The sequence below is a fragment of the Bufo gargarizans genome, chromosome 3 (genome assembly GCF_014858855.1).
Source record: "Bufo gargarizans isolate SCDJY-AF-19 chromosome 3, ASM1485885v1, whole genome shotgun sequence".
NCBI classification, from domain to species: Eukaryota; Metazoa; Chordata; class Amphibia; order Anura; family Bufonidae; genus Bufo; species Bufo gargarizans.
Genome location: NC_058082.1, coordinates 567346767 through 567360920, shown reverse-complemented (window position 1 = coordinate 567360920; position 14154 = coordinate 567346767). Strand labels below are relative to the sequence as shown.

Below are 14154 nucleotides of genomic sequence, written 5' to 3'. Positions count from 1 at the left end.
GGATGTCTAGTGATGGAATCGAGAAGTCATGAAGGAAGAGGGGGGGGATGTCTAGTGAAGGACTCGAGAAGTCATGAAGGAAGAGGGGGGGGGATGTCTAGTGATGGACTCGAGAAGTCATGAAGGAAGAGGGGGGGGGATGTCTAGCGATGGACTCGAGAAGTCATGAAGGAAGAGGGGGGGGGATGTCTAGTGATGGGCTTGAGAAGTCATGAAGGAAGAGGGGGATGTCTAGTGATGGACTCGAGAAGTCAGAGAGGAAAAGATACAGGTGGCAGGCCAGAAGTCAGGTAGAGGAGAGATGTTGTGTGGTAGACTGGAGGGGTCAGCAAAGGAAACAAGTTCATTGATGGATCGGAGGGATCACTTAGGGGAAGATCTCTTGTGATGGATCAAAGAAGTCAGATCAGAGGACATGTTGAGTGACAGGCCAAAGGGGTAATGGAGTTTCAGTGCTGTGCCGGGGAGCTGGTGGGAAGGACATGTTTCTTCTCATTCAATATGGGTGCTGGACAATGGTTTTGTCCATAAATAGAGTCTTCAATCAGGTGGCCTCTGTAATCCAGATGAATAATGTCTGATGTGGGGGGGATCCAAGATCACACAAGGTTAGGAGTGAAGGAAGCGGTTGAAGGCGTTGTATGCAGATTCCAGGTCAAATAACATCTGCCGAACTTGGGAATCATCAAGTTCATCAGAGGCCGACATGCTGCTTAACTTCTGCAACCTGTGGATGAGAAAGGGTCAGAGGAGAACGTGGCTTCAGAGACCCCACAGATGATGGCCATGTGCTCCTCTCCCAGATTACAGGAACTGGAGGCATTCACAATATGTAAATCTGAAAGGACACCAGAAAGCGCTCTTCTCACCATTGGCTGACTTTCTCTCTGCCCTCAAAATCTGGTGGTAAGTGGCTCATCCTGTTCATGGTCTCCATCAGCTCCCGGAGGTCTGGCTGGATCTGTCAGGACAGAGGGTCAAAGTATTAGAAAAACCAAGGATTATAAAGGATAGCCAACTACCCCCAGATGTTCTGACACTACAAACCCCATCATGCACATAACAGAAGCAGGTTGGGCGTACATGCTGAGATTTGTAGTTCCATGACAACTCCCCAGGTGGTGATTGAGACAAGATGATCCACCGTCCATAGACGGCCAGCTCACTGACATACATGCATCAGCATGGCCAGCATGTGTGCTTCCCTAACCTGTAATGCGCCTCTTTCCCTCCAGTTGGACCTAGGTAGATGTGGGCTGAGGCACATACGCAGTTTTGTATTCTTTACCTCCAGTGAAGGGTTAACTCCTTCTCATTTCATGTGTGTGGAGAGCGCTGCCGTCTCGGTGGAATGCAGTATGGGTTCCACTTAGCTAGCGCCGTCACATCTGCTTCCCACTGTACATGCGCAGAAAGCGCTTCCGTTGCAGTGGAACGCAGGACGCCTTCCACCGGACTAATATAACAATCGCCTTCTGTTTCACAAATCCACCCAACCAATACTCACACACTAACCTATTCTTTGTACTGGTCCAATCTGAGGACTGCTTTTTGGCATCTTAGGAACCGGAAGTGCGTCATCTACCAGAAATGCCGCTACTTCTGGCGGTAGCATTTGATTTCCAGACCTTAGGACTATACATATCGGCACCACATACAGGTGCGCCCATTCCATCCAGGGTGCCATTACCGGATATTTCTCCCATCTTCCAACGTGAGTCTCCCGATAAACCACCTGACTATAATCAGCGGGGGAAACGCGTCGGACTGGCTGCTTGAAGAATATTGAGGACAGTTTTAGGGTCTTTCAGGCGCCAATCCAGGGTTTAGCCACAGATAAGTAGGCTTTTAGGCAGGGGTAGCCACAGGGATAGCTTAGGGCGAAAACATCTCCTGACTCCACTAGGGATCGACAGATATTGATTTTTTAGGTCCGATACCGATACCGATAATTTGTGAACTTTTAGGCCGATAGCCGATAATTTATACCGATATTATGTGAATTTTCATTTTTGAAAAAAAAATAAAAAATTCCTGCTAAAAATGAATGTTTATTGTTAATGTGTATATTTTTTTTTTTGGTAAATCTTTCTTTTTTATTTATACTTAATATTTTGGTGGTTTTTATGTTGTTTTTTTTTTTTTTACTAACTTTTAGCCCCCTTAGGGACTAGAACCCTTGTCCTATTCACCCTGATAGATCTCCATCAGGGTGAATAGGAGCTCACACTGTCCCTGCTGCTCTGTGCTTTGTGCACACAGCAGCACGGAGCTTACCATGGCAGCCAGGGCTTCAGTAGCTTCCTGGCTGCCATGGTAACCGATCGGAGCCCCAGCATTACACTGCTGGGACTCCGATCGGAGGAGGAGGGGATCCTGTGGCCACTGCCACCAACGATCAATAGGGGGGGAGGGGGGGGGGGGGCCCACTGCGCCACGCCACCAACGTTAGTTAATACTGGGGTGGGGGGGCCGCGGGCGCACTGCGCCACCAATGTGGTTAATACTGGGGTGGGGGTGGGGGCCGCGGGCGCACTGCACCACCAATGTTAGTTAATACTGGGGTTGGGGGGCCGCGGGCGCACTGCGCCACCAATGAAAATAAATCTCATTCATTCATATACAGGAGGCGGGAGCTGCAGGATCACATAGCCGGCTCCCGACCTCTATGAGCTGTAGCTGCGATCCGCGGCACCTGAGAGGTTAAAGGGATTCTGTCACCTGCCCTCAGCCAAAAAACGATTTTAAAGCAGCCATGCAGCACAGCTTACCTGGATTAGGCTGTGCTCTTCTATCTTGTAATCCGTCCAGCAGTTACTTCAAAAAACGACTTTGATCAATAAGGAAATGCGTCCTGAAGGTGCCCAGAGGGGCGTTTTTTTCTTCTGAGAGAGCCCAGTACCGCCCCTCTTTCAGTGCCCAGCCCGCCTTCCTTGTATTTTCTAACTGCCGCCCCCAGCCTGCCACAGCCTCTCCTGCCTCTCCTCCCCCTCCCTCACGCCGAACGAAGTCTCGCACAGGCGCAGTAACCACTGAGGGCTGCGCCTGTGCGATCATCAGGAGACTGAGGGCGGCAGCTTCATCTTCGTCACTGGGCATGCGCCGAGCCCAGTGACGTCCGATGTTCGCTCTTTCCCTCAGTCAGCCTGGTAGGAAGCGCAGAGGATTGCCGATCGGCTGCTGCACCCTGCGCTTTCTCCAGTCTGCCTGCCACAGTGAAGACGGCCAGCGATTTCTTTCCCCACCCTCCCTTCAGGAAAGAAATAAGTATTTGTTGGGGCGAATTAGGTCTTATTATATTAAGTAAAGGCAGGCAGAGTGGAGAAAGCGCAGGGTGCAGCAGCCGATCGGCAATCCTCTGCGCTTCCTACCAGGCTGACTGAGGGAAAGAGCGAACATCGGACGTCACTGGGCTCGGCGCATGCCCAGTGACGAAGATGAAGCTGCCGCCCTCAGTCTCCTGATGATCGCACAGGCGCAGCCCTCAGTGGTTACTGCGCCTGTGCGAGACTTCGTTCGGCGTGAGGGAGGGGGAGGAGAGGCAGGAGAGGCTGTGGCAGGCTGGGGGCGGCAGTTAGAAAATACAAGGAAGGCGGGCTGGGCACTGAAAGAGGGGCGGTACTGGGCTCTCTCAGAAGAAAAAAAACGCCCCTCTGGGCACCTTCAGGACGCATTTCCTTATTGATCAAAGTCGTTTTTTGAAGTAACTGCTGGACGGATTACAAGATAGAAGAGCACAGCCTAATCCAGGTAAGCTGTGCTGCATGGCTGCTTTAAAATCGTTTTTTGGCTGAGGGCAGGTGACAGAATCCCTTTAACTACCGTAGATCGCAGCTACAGCTCATAGAGGTCGGGAGCCGGCTATGTGATCCTGCAGCTCCCGCCTCCTGTTCAATTTGAATAAATGAGTAAGTTAACATCATTGGTGGCGCAGTGGCCATAGCTCCTCCCCTCCTCTTGTTCCCTGTTCTCCCATTGGCTGCAGCAGCAGCACAGGGGGAGGAGACACTGCTTCCTTCTCCCCTGTGCTGCTGCAGAGGGAACACGGAGAGCGCTGTCAGCAGCGCGATCTGTGTTCCCCATACGCTATCGGAATATCGGCAAAATAAATGCTAATACCGATAACAGTTAAAATCCTCAATATCGGCCGATAATATCGGTAAAACCGATAATCGGTCGATCCCTAGACTCCACCTATCGGTTTAACCATCCTCCAGGCGACTTCCCGATGAAAGGAACGGTCAGTAAATACGGGATATATCATCATATGACCCAGATATTAGCGGACACTAAGAAAGGCCCTGTGCCTGATCACATTCGCTATTATAACTGCTTCCAGGTGATATTTCGCTTCCCCCTTATGCACCTACTTCACCTGTCACTTCCCATAACTAGCTGCAGATCGTGGTCTGATCACCTCGACAGTGGAGAACCCGGGAGATAGAGAGGCCCGAAGTAGGGCGCCAGCTACGGCTAAAAATGGACATCTACCATGAGTTTCATTAAGGGTCCAATCACACGTCCGTAGTGTACTGCGGATCCGCGATACGCCCGGCCGGCACCCCCCCATAGAACTGCCTATTCTGGTCTGCAATTGCGGACAAGAATAGGACACGCTGTATATTTTTGCGGAGCCGTGGCCCAGAAGGGGCCGTGCTCCGGAAATGCAGATGCGGAAAGCACATAGTGCGCTCTCCCCGCATCCATTCCTGCCCCATTGGGAATGAATGGGTCCGCACCCGCTCCCGATATCGCGGAACGGATGCGGATGCGTGAATGGACCCTAATCCTGTCCATGGAGGCGGAACATGAGGTGAGGGGTAAATGGTGGGAATCAGAAGGTGCGGAAGATGTTACCTCATCCATCGCTCGGATCTCTAAACGCAGTTTATCCATCACAGTAATGAAGAGCTGAAAAAACAGACAACATGGAGGTCAGAGGCAGGAAATCCACCAATGTATATCACACATAGACCCCTACGGAGGGCGGAACGGACTGTATAGATCACACATAGACCCCTACGGAGGGCGGTACGGACTGTATAGATCACACATAGACCCCTACGGAGGGCGGTACGGACTGTATAGATCACACATAGACCCCTACGGAGGGCGGTACGGACTGTATAGATCACACATAGACCCCTACGGAGGGCGGTACGGACTGTATAGATCACACATAGACCCCTACGGAGGGCGGTACGGACTGTATAGATCACACATAGACCCCTAGGGAGGGCGGTACGGACTGTATAGATCCCTACGGAGGGCGGTACGGACTGTATAGATCACACATAGATCCCTATGGAGGGCGTTACGGACTGTATAGATTACACCAGTCTCCATCTACAAGGACACAGGCACAGACATAGATGAGACCTATAGATCCCTAAAACTACAACTCCCAGCTTGCCTTAACAGCCTACAGCAGGGCATGGTGGGAGTAGTAATTTTCCTACAGCTGGAGGTCCGCAGGTTGAGCATGCCTCCCTCTTACTCTGGAGCTCTAGACCCCAGCACATCAGACTCCCCCCAACATCCACACCCTAACCCGAGGACCCCCTGCAATAAGCATGCACGCAGCCAGACGGTAAGCTCCGCGGCCGGGCCCTCTCCCCTCGTCGTTATAAGCTTATTGTATATGTTATATTAAGTGAACCCCTCCTGGAATAACCACCAAATAACAGGGCCTCGCCACACAGTACCAATGTCCTCTCAGGGCCACCTAGCAGTAACAATGCCCCTTAGGCACCCCCCCAGTGGCCCATCTAGTATTGCCCCTGGCACACAGCGATGCCCGCCTAGTATTGCCCCTGGCACACAGCGATGCCCGCCTAGTATTGCCCCTCGCACACAGCGATGCCCGCCTAGTATTGCCCCTCGCACACAGCGATGCCCACCTAGTATTGCCCCTCGCACACAGCGATGCCCGCCTAGTATTGCCCCTCGCACACAGCGATGCCAGCCTAGTATTGCCCCTCGCACACAGCGATGCCCGTCTAGTATTGCCCCTGGCACACAGCGATGCCCGCCTAGTATTGCCCCTCGCACACAGCGATGCCCGTCTAGTATTGCCCCTCGCACACAGTGATGCCCGTCTAGTATTGCCCCTGGCACACAGCGATGCCCGTCTAGTATTGCCCCTCGCACACAGCGATGCCCGTCTAGTATTGCCCCTCGCACACAGCGATGCCCGTCTAGTATTGCCCCTTGCACACAGCGATGCCCGTCTAGTATTGCACCTCGCACAGTGATGCCCCATCATAGTTATGATCTCATAGATGCCCCTCCCCCCTTTAAGGGCCTCCAGTTTAACTACTCGTGTACCCCATCTGCTCTTGGCTCGGCTGTCTGTGACTGGTGACGTCACTTTGCTTTATGGACGCAGACACGGGCGGGCTCCGGGCCGCTGGCTACAGCAGTCTGCATTTGGACAGCGCTCCGCCAGTCGAGTCCCCCGCAGCCTTCTAAAGAGCGTTAACCTGTTGGATGCCTGAGAGCAGCGAGCGCCTGTACCGATGTGCTGAGGGTTGGGGTGTGATCTATGTTTGTAGCGGATACAAGACTGAGCGAGTGGCGAGAAGTGGACGTCTCGGCCCCAGACCAGCAGGACGTGGCCGACTCACCGACACAATGTCTGCAATGCAGCGATTCAGGTTCCCCTTGTCGTCCTTGATGGTGATTGGTCGATCCTCCTTAATTCGCTCCATTGCCAGAGGACAGTCCAACTGTGGAGAGAACGAGTCCCAGAATCATCATCCCTGGTATCGGCCATTTCAGGCTGCCGTCTTCATCCATAGGATGTGTGACCTCTCTGTTATAACCATGGTTTCCATAGTAACAGACTACAGTCCGACCCCGTGTAGTCGGAGCCTGCAGTCCTTCTACAGAGGACACCAGGATCAGTCCACACACGAGTCCCTCGCTGTCTGTTACTATGGCAACACACAGATCTGCATGGGAACTGTAGACCCGACACCAGGGGAGATTCGCAGGAGAGATAAATAGGTAGAGGCCGGGTTTACCGAGTCCACGTAGATTTATGGCAGGCTCACCCGGTACTTCCTGCAGAAGTCATCGATGGAGCCGACCTCCGCTCCTTGCACCTGCTTGAAGGCGGCTTTGTATTGGACCAGGAGGCGCGAGCAGGCGGCGGTGTACCTGGAATAAACAGGCAATGTATGTCACCGATACACTACATAATACTGAGAGAGGACTACAACCACCATGGTGGACATCAGGCCAGTCTGCTACTGTGCTGGGCACAAGGCTCCAGGGAGCAGCCCTTCAGCTCCGACCCATAAGACCGGGGTGGACTTACTCGCTGGGGGAGACACAGTCTTTGATATAAGCCTTCTCCAGGGCCTGCAACGTCTTCACCACAGCAAACAGCTCCGCCATGTTGTCATACCTATAGAGACACAATACAGAGCAGCTAGCGAACACCCAATCAGTGGTACAATGTGCGGGGTACAGTCTATAGGGTCGCAGCCAATCAGTGGTACAATGTGCGGGTACAGTCTACAGGGTCACAGCCAATCAGTGGTACAATGTGCGGGGTACAGTCTATAGGGTCGCACCCAATCAGCGGTACAGTCTATAGGGTCACAGCCAATCAGTGGTACAATGTGCGGGGTACAGTCTATAGGGTCACAGCCAATCAGCGGTACAATGTGCGGGGTACAGTCTACAGGGTCACAGCCAATCAGTGGTACAATGTGCGGGGTACAGTCTAGAGGGTCGCAGCCAATCAGTGGTACAATGTGCGGGTACAGTCTACAGGGTCACAGCCAATCAGTGGTACAATGTGCGGGTACAGTCTACAGGGTCACAGCCAATCAGTGGTACAGTGTGCGGGTACAGTCTATAGGGTCACAGCCAATCAGTGGTACAATGTGCGGGGTACAGTCTAGAGGGTCACACCCAATCAGTGGTACAATGTGCGGGTACAGTCTATAGGGTCACACCCAATCAGCGGTACAATGTGCGGGGTACAGTCTAGAGGGTCACACCCAATCAGCGGTACAATGTGCGGGGTACAGTCTAGAGGGTCACACCCAATCAGTGGTACAATGTGCGGGTACAGTCTAGAGGGTCACACCCAATCAGCGGTACAATGTGCGGGTACAGTCTATAGGGTCACACCCAATCAGCGGTACAATGTGCGGGGTACAGTCTAGAGGGTCACACCCAATCAGCGGTACAATGTGCGGGGTACAGTCTAGAGGGTCACACCCAATCAGTGGTACAATGTGTGGGTACAGTCTATAGGGTCACAGCCAATCAGTGGTACAGTCTATAGGGTCGCAGCCAATCAGTGGTACAATGTGCGGGGTACAGTCTAGAGGGTCACACCCAATCAGTTTTACAATGTGCGGGTACAGTCTAGAGGGTCACACCCAAACAGTGGTACAATGTGCGGGTACAGTCTACAGGGTCACAGCCAATCAGTGGTACAATGTGTGGGTACAGTCTAGAGGGTCACACCCAATCAGTGGTACAATGTGCGGGTACAGTCTATAGGGTCGCAGCCAATCAGTGGTACAATGTGCGGGTACAGTCTACAGGGTCGCAGCCAATCAGTGGTACAATGTGCGGGTACAGTCTATAGGGTCACAGCCAATCAGTGGTACAATGTGCGGGTACAGTCTAGAGGGTCACACCCAATCAGTGGTACAATGTGCGGGTACAGTCTAGAGGGTCACACCCAATCAGTGGTACAATGTGCGGGTACAGTCTAGAGGGTCACAGCCAATCAGTGGTACAGTGTGCGGGTACAGTCTATAGGGTCACAGCCAATCAGTGGTACAATGTGCGGGGTACAGTCTAGAGGGTCACACCCAATCAGTGGTACAATGTGCGGGGTACAGTCTACAGGGTCACAGCCAATCAGTGGTACAATGTGCGGGTACAGTCTAGAGGGTCACACCCAATCAGTGGTACAATGTGCGGGTACAGTCTAGAGGGTCACACCCAATCAGTGGTACAATGTGCGGGTACAGTCTATAGGGTCACAGCCAATCAGTGGTACAATGTGCGGGTACAGTCTAGAGGGTCACACCCAATCAGTGGTACAATGTGCGGGTACAGTCTAGAGGGTCACACCCAATCAGTGGTACAATGTGCGGGTACAGTCTAGAGGGTCGCAGCCAATCAGTGGTACAATGTGCGGGGTACAGTCTAGAGGGTCGCAGCCAATCAGTGGTACAATGTGCGGGGTACAGTCTATAGGGTCACAGCCAATCAGTGGTACAATGTGCGGGGTACAGTCTATAGGGTCACAGCCAATCAGTGGTACAATGTGCGGGGTACAGTCTAGAGGGTCACAGCCAATCAGTGGTACAATGTGCGGGTACAGTCTAGAGGGTCACACCCAATCAGTGGTACAATGTGCGGGTACAGTCTATAGGGTCACAGCCAATCAGTGGTACAGTCTATAGGGTCGCAGCCAATCAGTGGTACAGTCTATAGGGTCGCAGCCAATCAGTGGTACAATGTGCGGGGTACAGTCTAGAGGGTCGCAGCCAATCAGTGGTACAATGTGCGGGGTACAGTCTATAGGGTCACAGCCAATCAGTGGTACAATGTGCGGGGTACAGTCTATAGGGTCACAGCCAATCAGTGGTACAATGTGCGGGGTACAGTCTAGAGGGTCGCAGCCAATCAGTGGTACAATGTGCGGGGTACAGTCTATAGGGTCGCACCCAATCAGTGGTACAATGTGCGGGGTACAGTCTACAGGGTCACAGCCAATCAGTGGTACAATGTGCGGGGTACAGTCTATAGGGTCACAGCCAATCAGTGGTACAATGTGCGGGGTACAGTCTAGAGGGTCGCAGCCAATCAGTGGTACAATGTGCGGGGTACAGTCTATAGGGTCACAGCCAATCAGTGGTACAATGTGCGGGGTACAGTCCATAGGGTCACAGCCAATCAGTGGTACAATGTGCGGGTACAGTCTATAGGGTCACAGCCAATCAGTGGTACAATGTGCGGGGTACAGTCTATAGGGTCACAGCCAATCAGTGGTACAATGTGCGGGGTACAGTCCATAGGGTCACAGCCAATCAGCGGTACAATGTGCGGGGTACATTCTATAGGGTCACAGCCAATCAGTGGTACAATGTGCGGGGTACATTCTATAGGGTCACAGCCAATCAGCGGTACAATGTGCGGGGTACATTCTATAGGGTCACAGCCAATCAGTGGTACAATGTGCGGGGTACAGTCCATAGGGTCAAAGCCAATCAGTGGTACAATGTGCGGGGTACAGTCCATAGGGTCACACCCAATCAGTCGTACTTCTCTCGCTCCCGGGCATTCTTGTACAGCTTCACCTCCTGTAATAGATCCAGAGATGAACATCATAGACAGCAGATCTGTAGCCCCCCCCCCCCCCCGCACCCCAATATATAATGTGACCCGCTGTTTATTAGTACATGCATATAGCTAAGGACGGAGCCCCAGAACAGCTACTCGCCGGGCCTCCACCTGCAGCACACATACCTCGTATAACTCTGGCTTATTTCCAGGAGCTGAAAGAAAGGAAAAGCCATTACTAAGCCATCCCAAGCTCACAGGAATGTGAAAGCGGTCAAAGTAGAGAGTGCAATATGTCTCGGAGCCGCTGGCAACTGGACCAAGGGTAGTGTATGTAGTCAGTGACTGCGGGGCTCCCTGCTGCATCCCCATAATCATTACTGCAATACAAATCTCCTCACCACCGACTGCCGGCTGCGCGGGGATTCCATGAAACATGACGCGCAAAGAGACGAGTCCAAGACTGAAAAGATAAAGTCAGAGGTAATGTATGAGAGAGCTGATAATACAGGGATAGGACATAACATGGAGGAGGAGAGAAGAGGATAATACAGGAGGAGGACATAACATGGAGGAGGAGAGAAGATAAAGTCAGAGGTAATGTATGAGAGAGCTGATAATACAGGGATAGGACATAACATGGAGGAGGAGAGAAGAGGATAATACAGGAGGAGGACATAACATGGAGGAGGAGAGAAGATAAAGTCAGAGGTAATGTATGAGAGAGCTGATAATACAGGAATAGGACATAACATGGAGGAGGAGAAAAGAGGAGACACTACAGGAGAGGAGGAGGTGATAATACAGTAGGAGGACATAACATGAAGGAGGACAGAAGAGGAGGAGGGGGTGATAATAGAGGAGGAGGAGGGGGGTGATAATACAGGAGGAGGAGGAGGGGGTGATAATACAGGAGAGGAGGAGGAGGAGGAGGGGGGTGATAATACAGGAGAGGAGGAGGGGGGTGATAATACAGGAGGAGGAGGAGGAGGGGGTGATAATACAGGAGAGGAGGAGGATGAGGGGGTGATAATAGAGGAGGAGGAGGAGGGGGTGATAATACAGGAGGAGGAGGAGGAGGAGGGGGTGATAATACAGGAGGAGGAGAAGGAGGAGGAGGAGGGGGGTGATAATACAGGAGAGGAGGAGGAGGAGGCGGGTGATAATACAGGAGAGGAGGAGGAGGTGGCGGGTGATAATACAGGAGAGGAGGAGGAGGTGGCGGGTGATAATACAGGAGAGGAGGAGGGGGGTGATAATACAGGAGAGGAGGAGGAGGAGGAGGAGGAGGAGGGGGGTGATAATACAGGAGAGGAGGAGGGGGGTGATATACAGGAGAGGAGGAGGGGGGTGATAATACAGGAGAGGAGAAGGAGGAGGGGGGTGAAATACAGGAGGAGGAGGGGGTGATAATACAGGAGGAGGGGGGTGATAATACAGGAGGAGGAGGAGGAGGAGGAGGAGGAGGGGGTGATAATACAGGAGGAGGAGGAGGAGGGGGTGATAATACAGGAGAGGAGGAGGAGGAGGAGGGGGGTGATAATACAGGAGAGGAGGAGGGGGGTGATAATACAGGAGAGGAGGAGGAGGAGGGGGGAGAGGAGGAGGAGGAGGAGGAGGGGGCGATAATACAGGAGGAGGAGGAGGAGGGGGGCGATAATACAGGAGGAGGAGGAGGAGGAGGAGGAGGAGGGGGGCGATAATACAGGAGGACGAGGAGGGGGCGATAATACAGGAGGACGAGGAGGAGGGGGTGATAATACAGGAGAGGAGGAGGGGGGTGATAATACAGGAGAGGAGGAGGGGGGTGATAATACAGGAGAGGAGGAGGGGGGGTGATAATACAGGAGAGGAGGAGGGGGGGGGTGATAATACAGGAGAGGAGGAGGAGGAGGGGGGTGATAATACAGGAGAGGAGGAGGAGGGGTGATAATACAGGAGAGGAGGAGGAGGGGGGGGTGATAATACAGGAGAGGAGGAGGGGGGGTGATAATACAGGAGAGGAGGAGGGGGGTGATAATACAGGAGAGGAGGAGGGGGGGTGATAATACAGGAGAGGAGGAGGGGGGGGTGATAATACAGGAGAGGAGGAGGAGGAGGAGGAGGGGGGTGATAATACAGGAGAGGAGGAGGAGGGGTGATAATACAGGAGAGGAGGAGGAGGGGGGTGATAATACAGGAGAGGAGGAGGGGGGGTGATAATACAGGAGAGGAGGAGGGGGGTGATAATACAGGAGAGGAGGAGGGGGGGTGATAATACAGGAGAGGAGGAGGGGGTGATAATACAGGAGAGGAGGGGGTGATAATACAGGAGAGGAGGAGGAGGGGGGTGATAATACAGGAGAGGAGGAGGGGGGTGATAATACAGGAGAGGAGGAGGAGGGGGTGATAATACAGGAGAGGAGGGGGTGATAATACAGGAGAGGAGGGGGTGATAATACAGGAGAGGAGGGGGGTGATAATACAGGAGAGGAGGAGGGGGGGTGATAATACAGGAGAGGAGGGGGGTGATAATACAGGAGAGGAGGAGGGGGGGTGATAATACAGGAGAGGAGGGGGTGATAATACAGGAGAGGAGGAGGGGGTGATAATACAGGAGAGGAGGAGGGGGGTGATAATACAGGAGAGGAGGAGGGGGGTGATAATACAGGAGAGGAGGGGTGATAATACAGGAGAGGAGGAGGAGGGGGTGATAATACAGGAGAGGAGGAGGGGGGTGATAATACAGGAGAGGAGAGGAGGGGGGTGATAATACAGGAGAGGAGGGGTGATAATACAGGAGAGGAGGGGGTGATAATACAGGAGAGGAGGGGGTGATAATACAGGAGAGGAGGAGGGGGGGGTGATAATACAGGAGAGGAGGGGGTGATAATACAGGAGAGGAGGAGGGGGGTGATAATACAGGAGAGGAGGGGGTGATAATACAGGAGAGGAGGAGGGGGGTGATAATACAGGAGAGGAGGAGGAGGGGGTGATAATACAGGAGAGGAGGGGGTGATAATACAGGAGAGGAGGGGGTGATAATACAGGAGAGGAGGGGGTGATAATACAGGAGAGGAGGGGGTGATAATACAGGAGAGGAGGAGGAGGGGGTGATAATACAGGAGAGGAGGGGGTGATAATACAGGAGAGGAGGGGGTGATAATACAGGAGAGGAGGGGGTGATAATACAGGAGAGGAGGAGGGGTGGTAATTCGGGGTGTAGCTCTCTCACCCGCGGGTGTCAGCACCTGTAGAGATGGAAGTGAAGTTTGCGATTGTTGTCTGTAGAATCACTTCCTGGTTGTCATCCGAAGCTTCCGGTCACGTGTCAGTGACGTAATAAGCTCATACCGGAAGGACGTGGAAATCATTATCATCAATGATTCGTTAGAAAATAAACGCGTGCGAGTGCGTGATGACGTCAGGAGCGCGGGAAATTTAGCGTCTGTCAGGTAAGAAATCCGAGTTTTATCTCCTATCAGTATTTTATAATAATCAGTTCTATCTTCCGTCAGTGTGACGTCACCTGTCACTGGGTTATTATCATATACCCCCCGTCATATCTGTCACTGGATTATTATCATATACCCCCCTTCATATCTGTCACTGGATTATTATCATATACCCCCCTGTCCTATCTGTCACTGGATTATTATCATATACCCCCTGTCATATCTGTCACTGGATTATTATCATATACCCCCGTCATATCTGTCACTGGATTATTATCATATACCCCCCTGTCATATCTGTCACTAGATTATTATCATATACCCCCTGTCATATCTGTCACTGGATTATTATCATACCTCCCCCCGTCATATCTGTCACTGGATTATTATCATATACATC

At 52.5% G+C, this 14154-nt stretch overlaps 2 protein-coding genes across 3 annotated transcripts in view; one reads left to right on the top strand and one right to left on the bottom strand.

Moving 5' to 3' along the window:
• Positions 1 to 186: 186 nt before the first annotated feature.
• On the bottom strand, positions 187 to 13620 carry VPS28 (VPS28 subunit of ESCRT-I). 2 transcript variants are annotated; one of them, XM_044284296.1, is made up of 10 exons: positions 13535 to 13620; positions 10722 to 10783; positions 10507 to 10535; positions 10303 to 10340; positions 7322 to 7411; positions 7056 to 7161; positions 6627 to 6728; positions 4858 to 4911; positions 870 to 961; positions 187 to 727 (listed from the first exon to the last, which is right to left on the bottom strand). In XM_044284296.1, exons 2-10 carry the CDS (start codon positions 10756 to 10758, stop codon positions 610 to 612), a joined length of 666 nt encoding a protein of 221 aa, XP_044140231.1. In that variant the 5' UTR covers positions 10759 to 10783; positions 13535 to 13620; the 3' UTR covers positions 187 to 609. The 2 variants fall into 2 exon arrangements, with proteins under 2 accessions (XP_044140231.1, XP_044140232.1); XM_044284297.1 differs by having other exon boundaries at positions 13551 to 13608.
• A 76-nt stretch (positions 13621 to 13696) lies between these two features.
• Positions 13697 to 14154, top strand: part of RECQL4 (RecQ like helicase 4) — a 107344-nt gene continuing 106886 nt past the window's right edge. The window contains exon 1 of the mRNA XM_044285889.1: positions 13697 to 13754. The gene's annotated coding sequence lies outside the window, so the exon portion shown is untranslated. The remainder of the gene's footprint in view (positions 13755 to 14154) is intronic.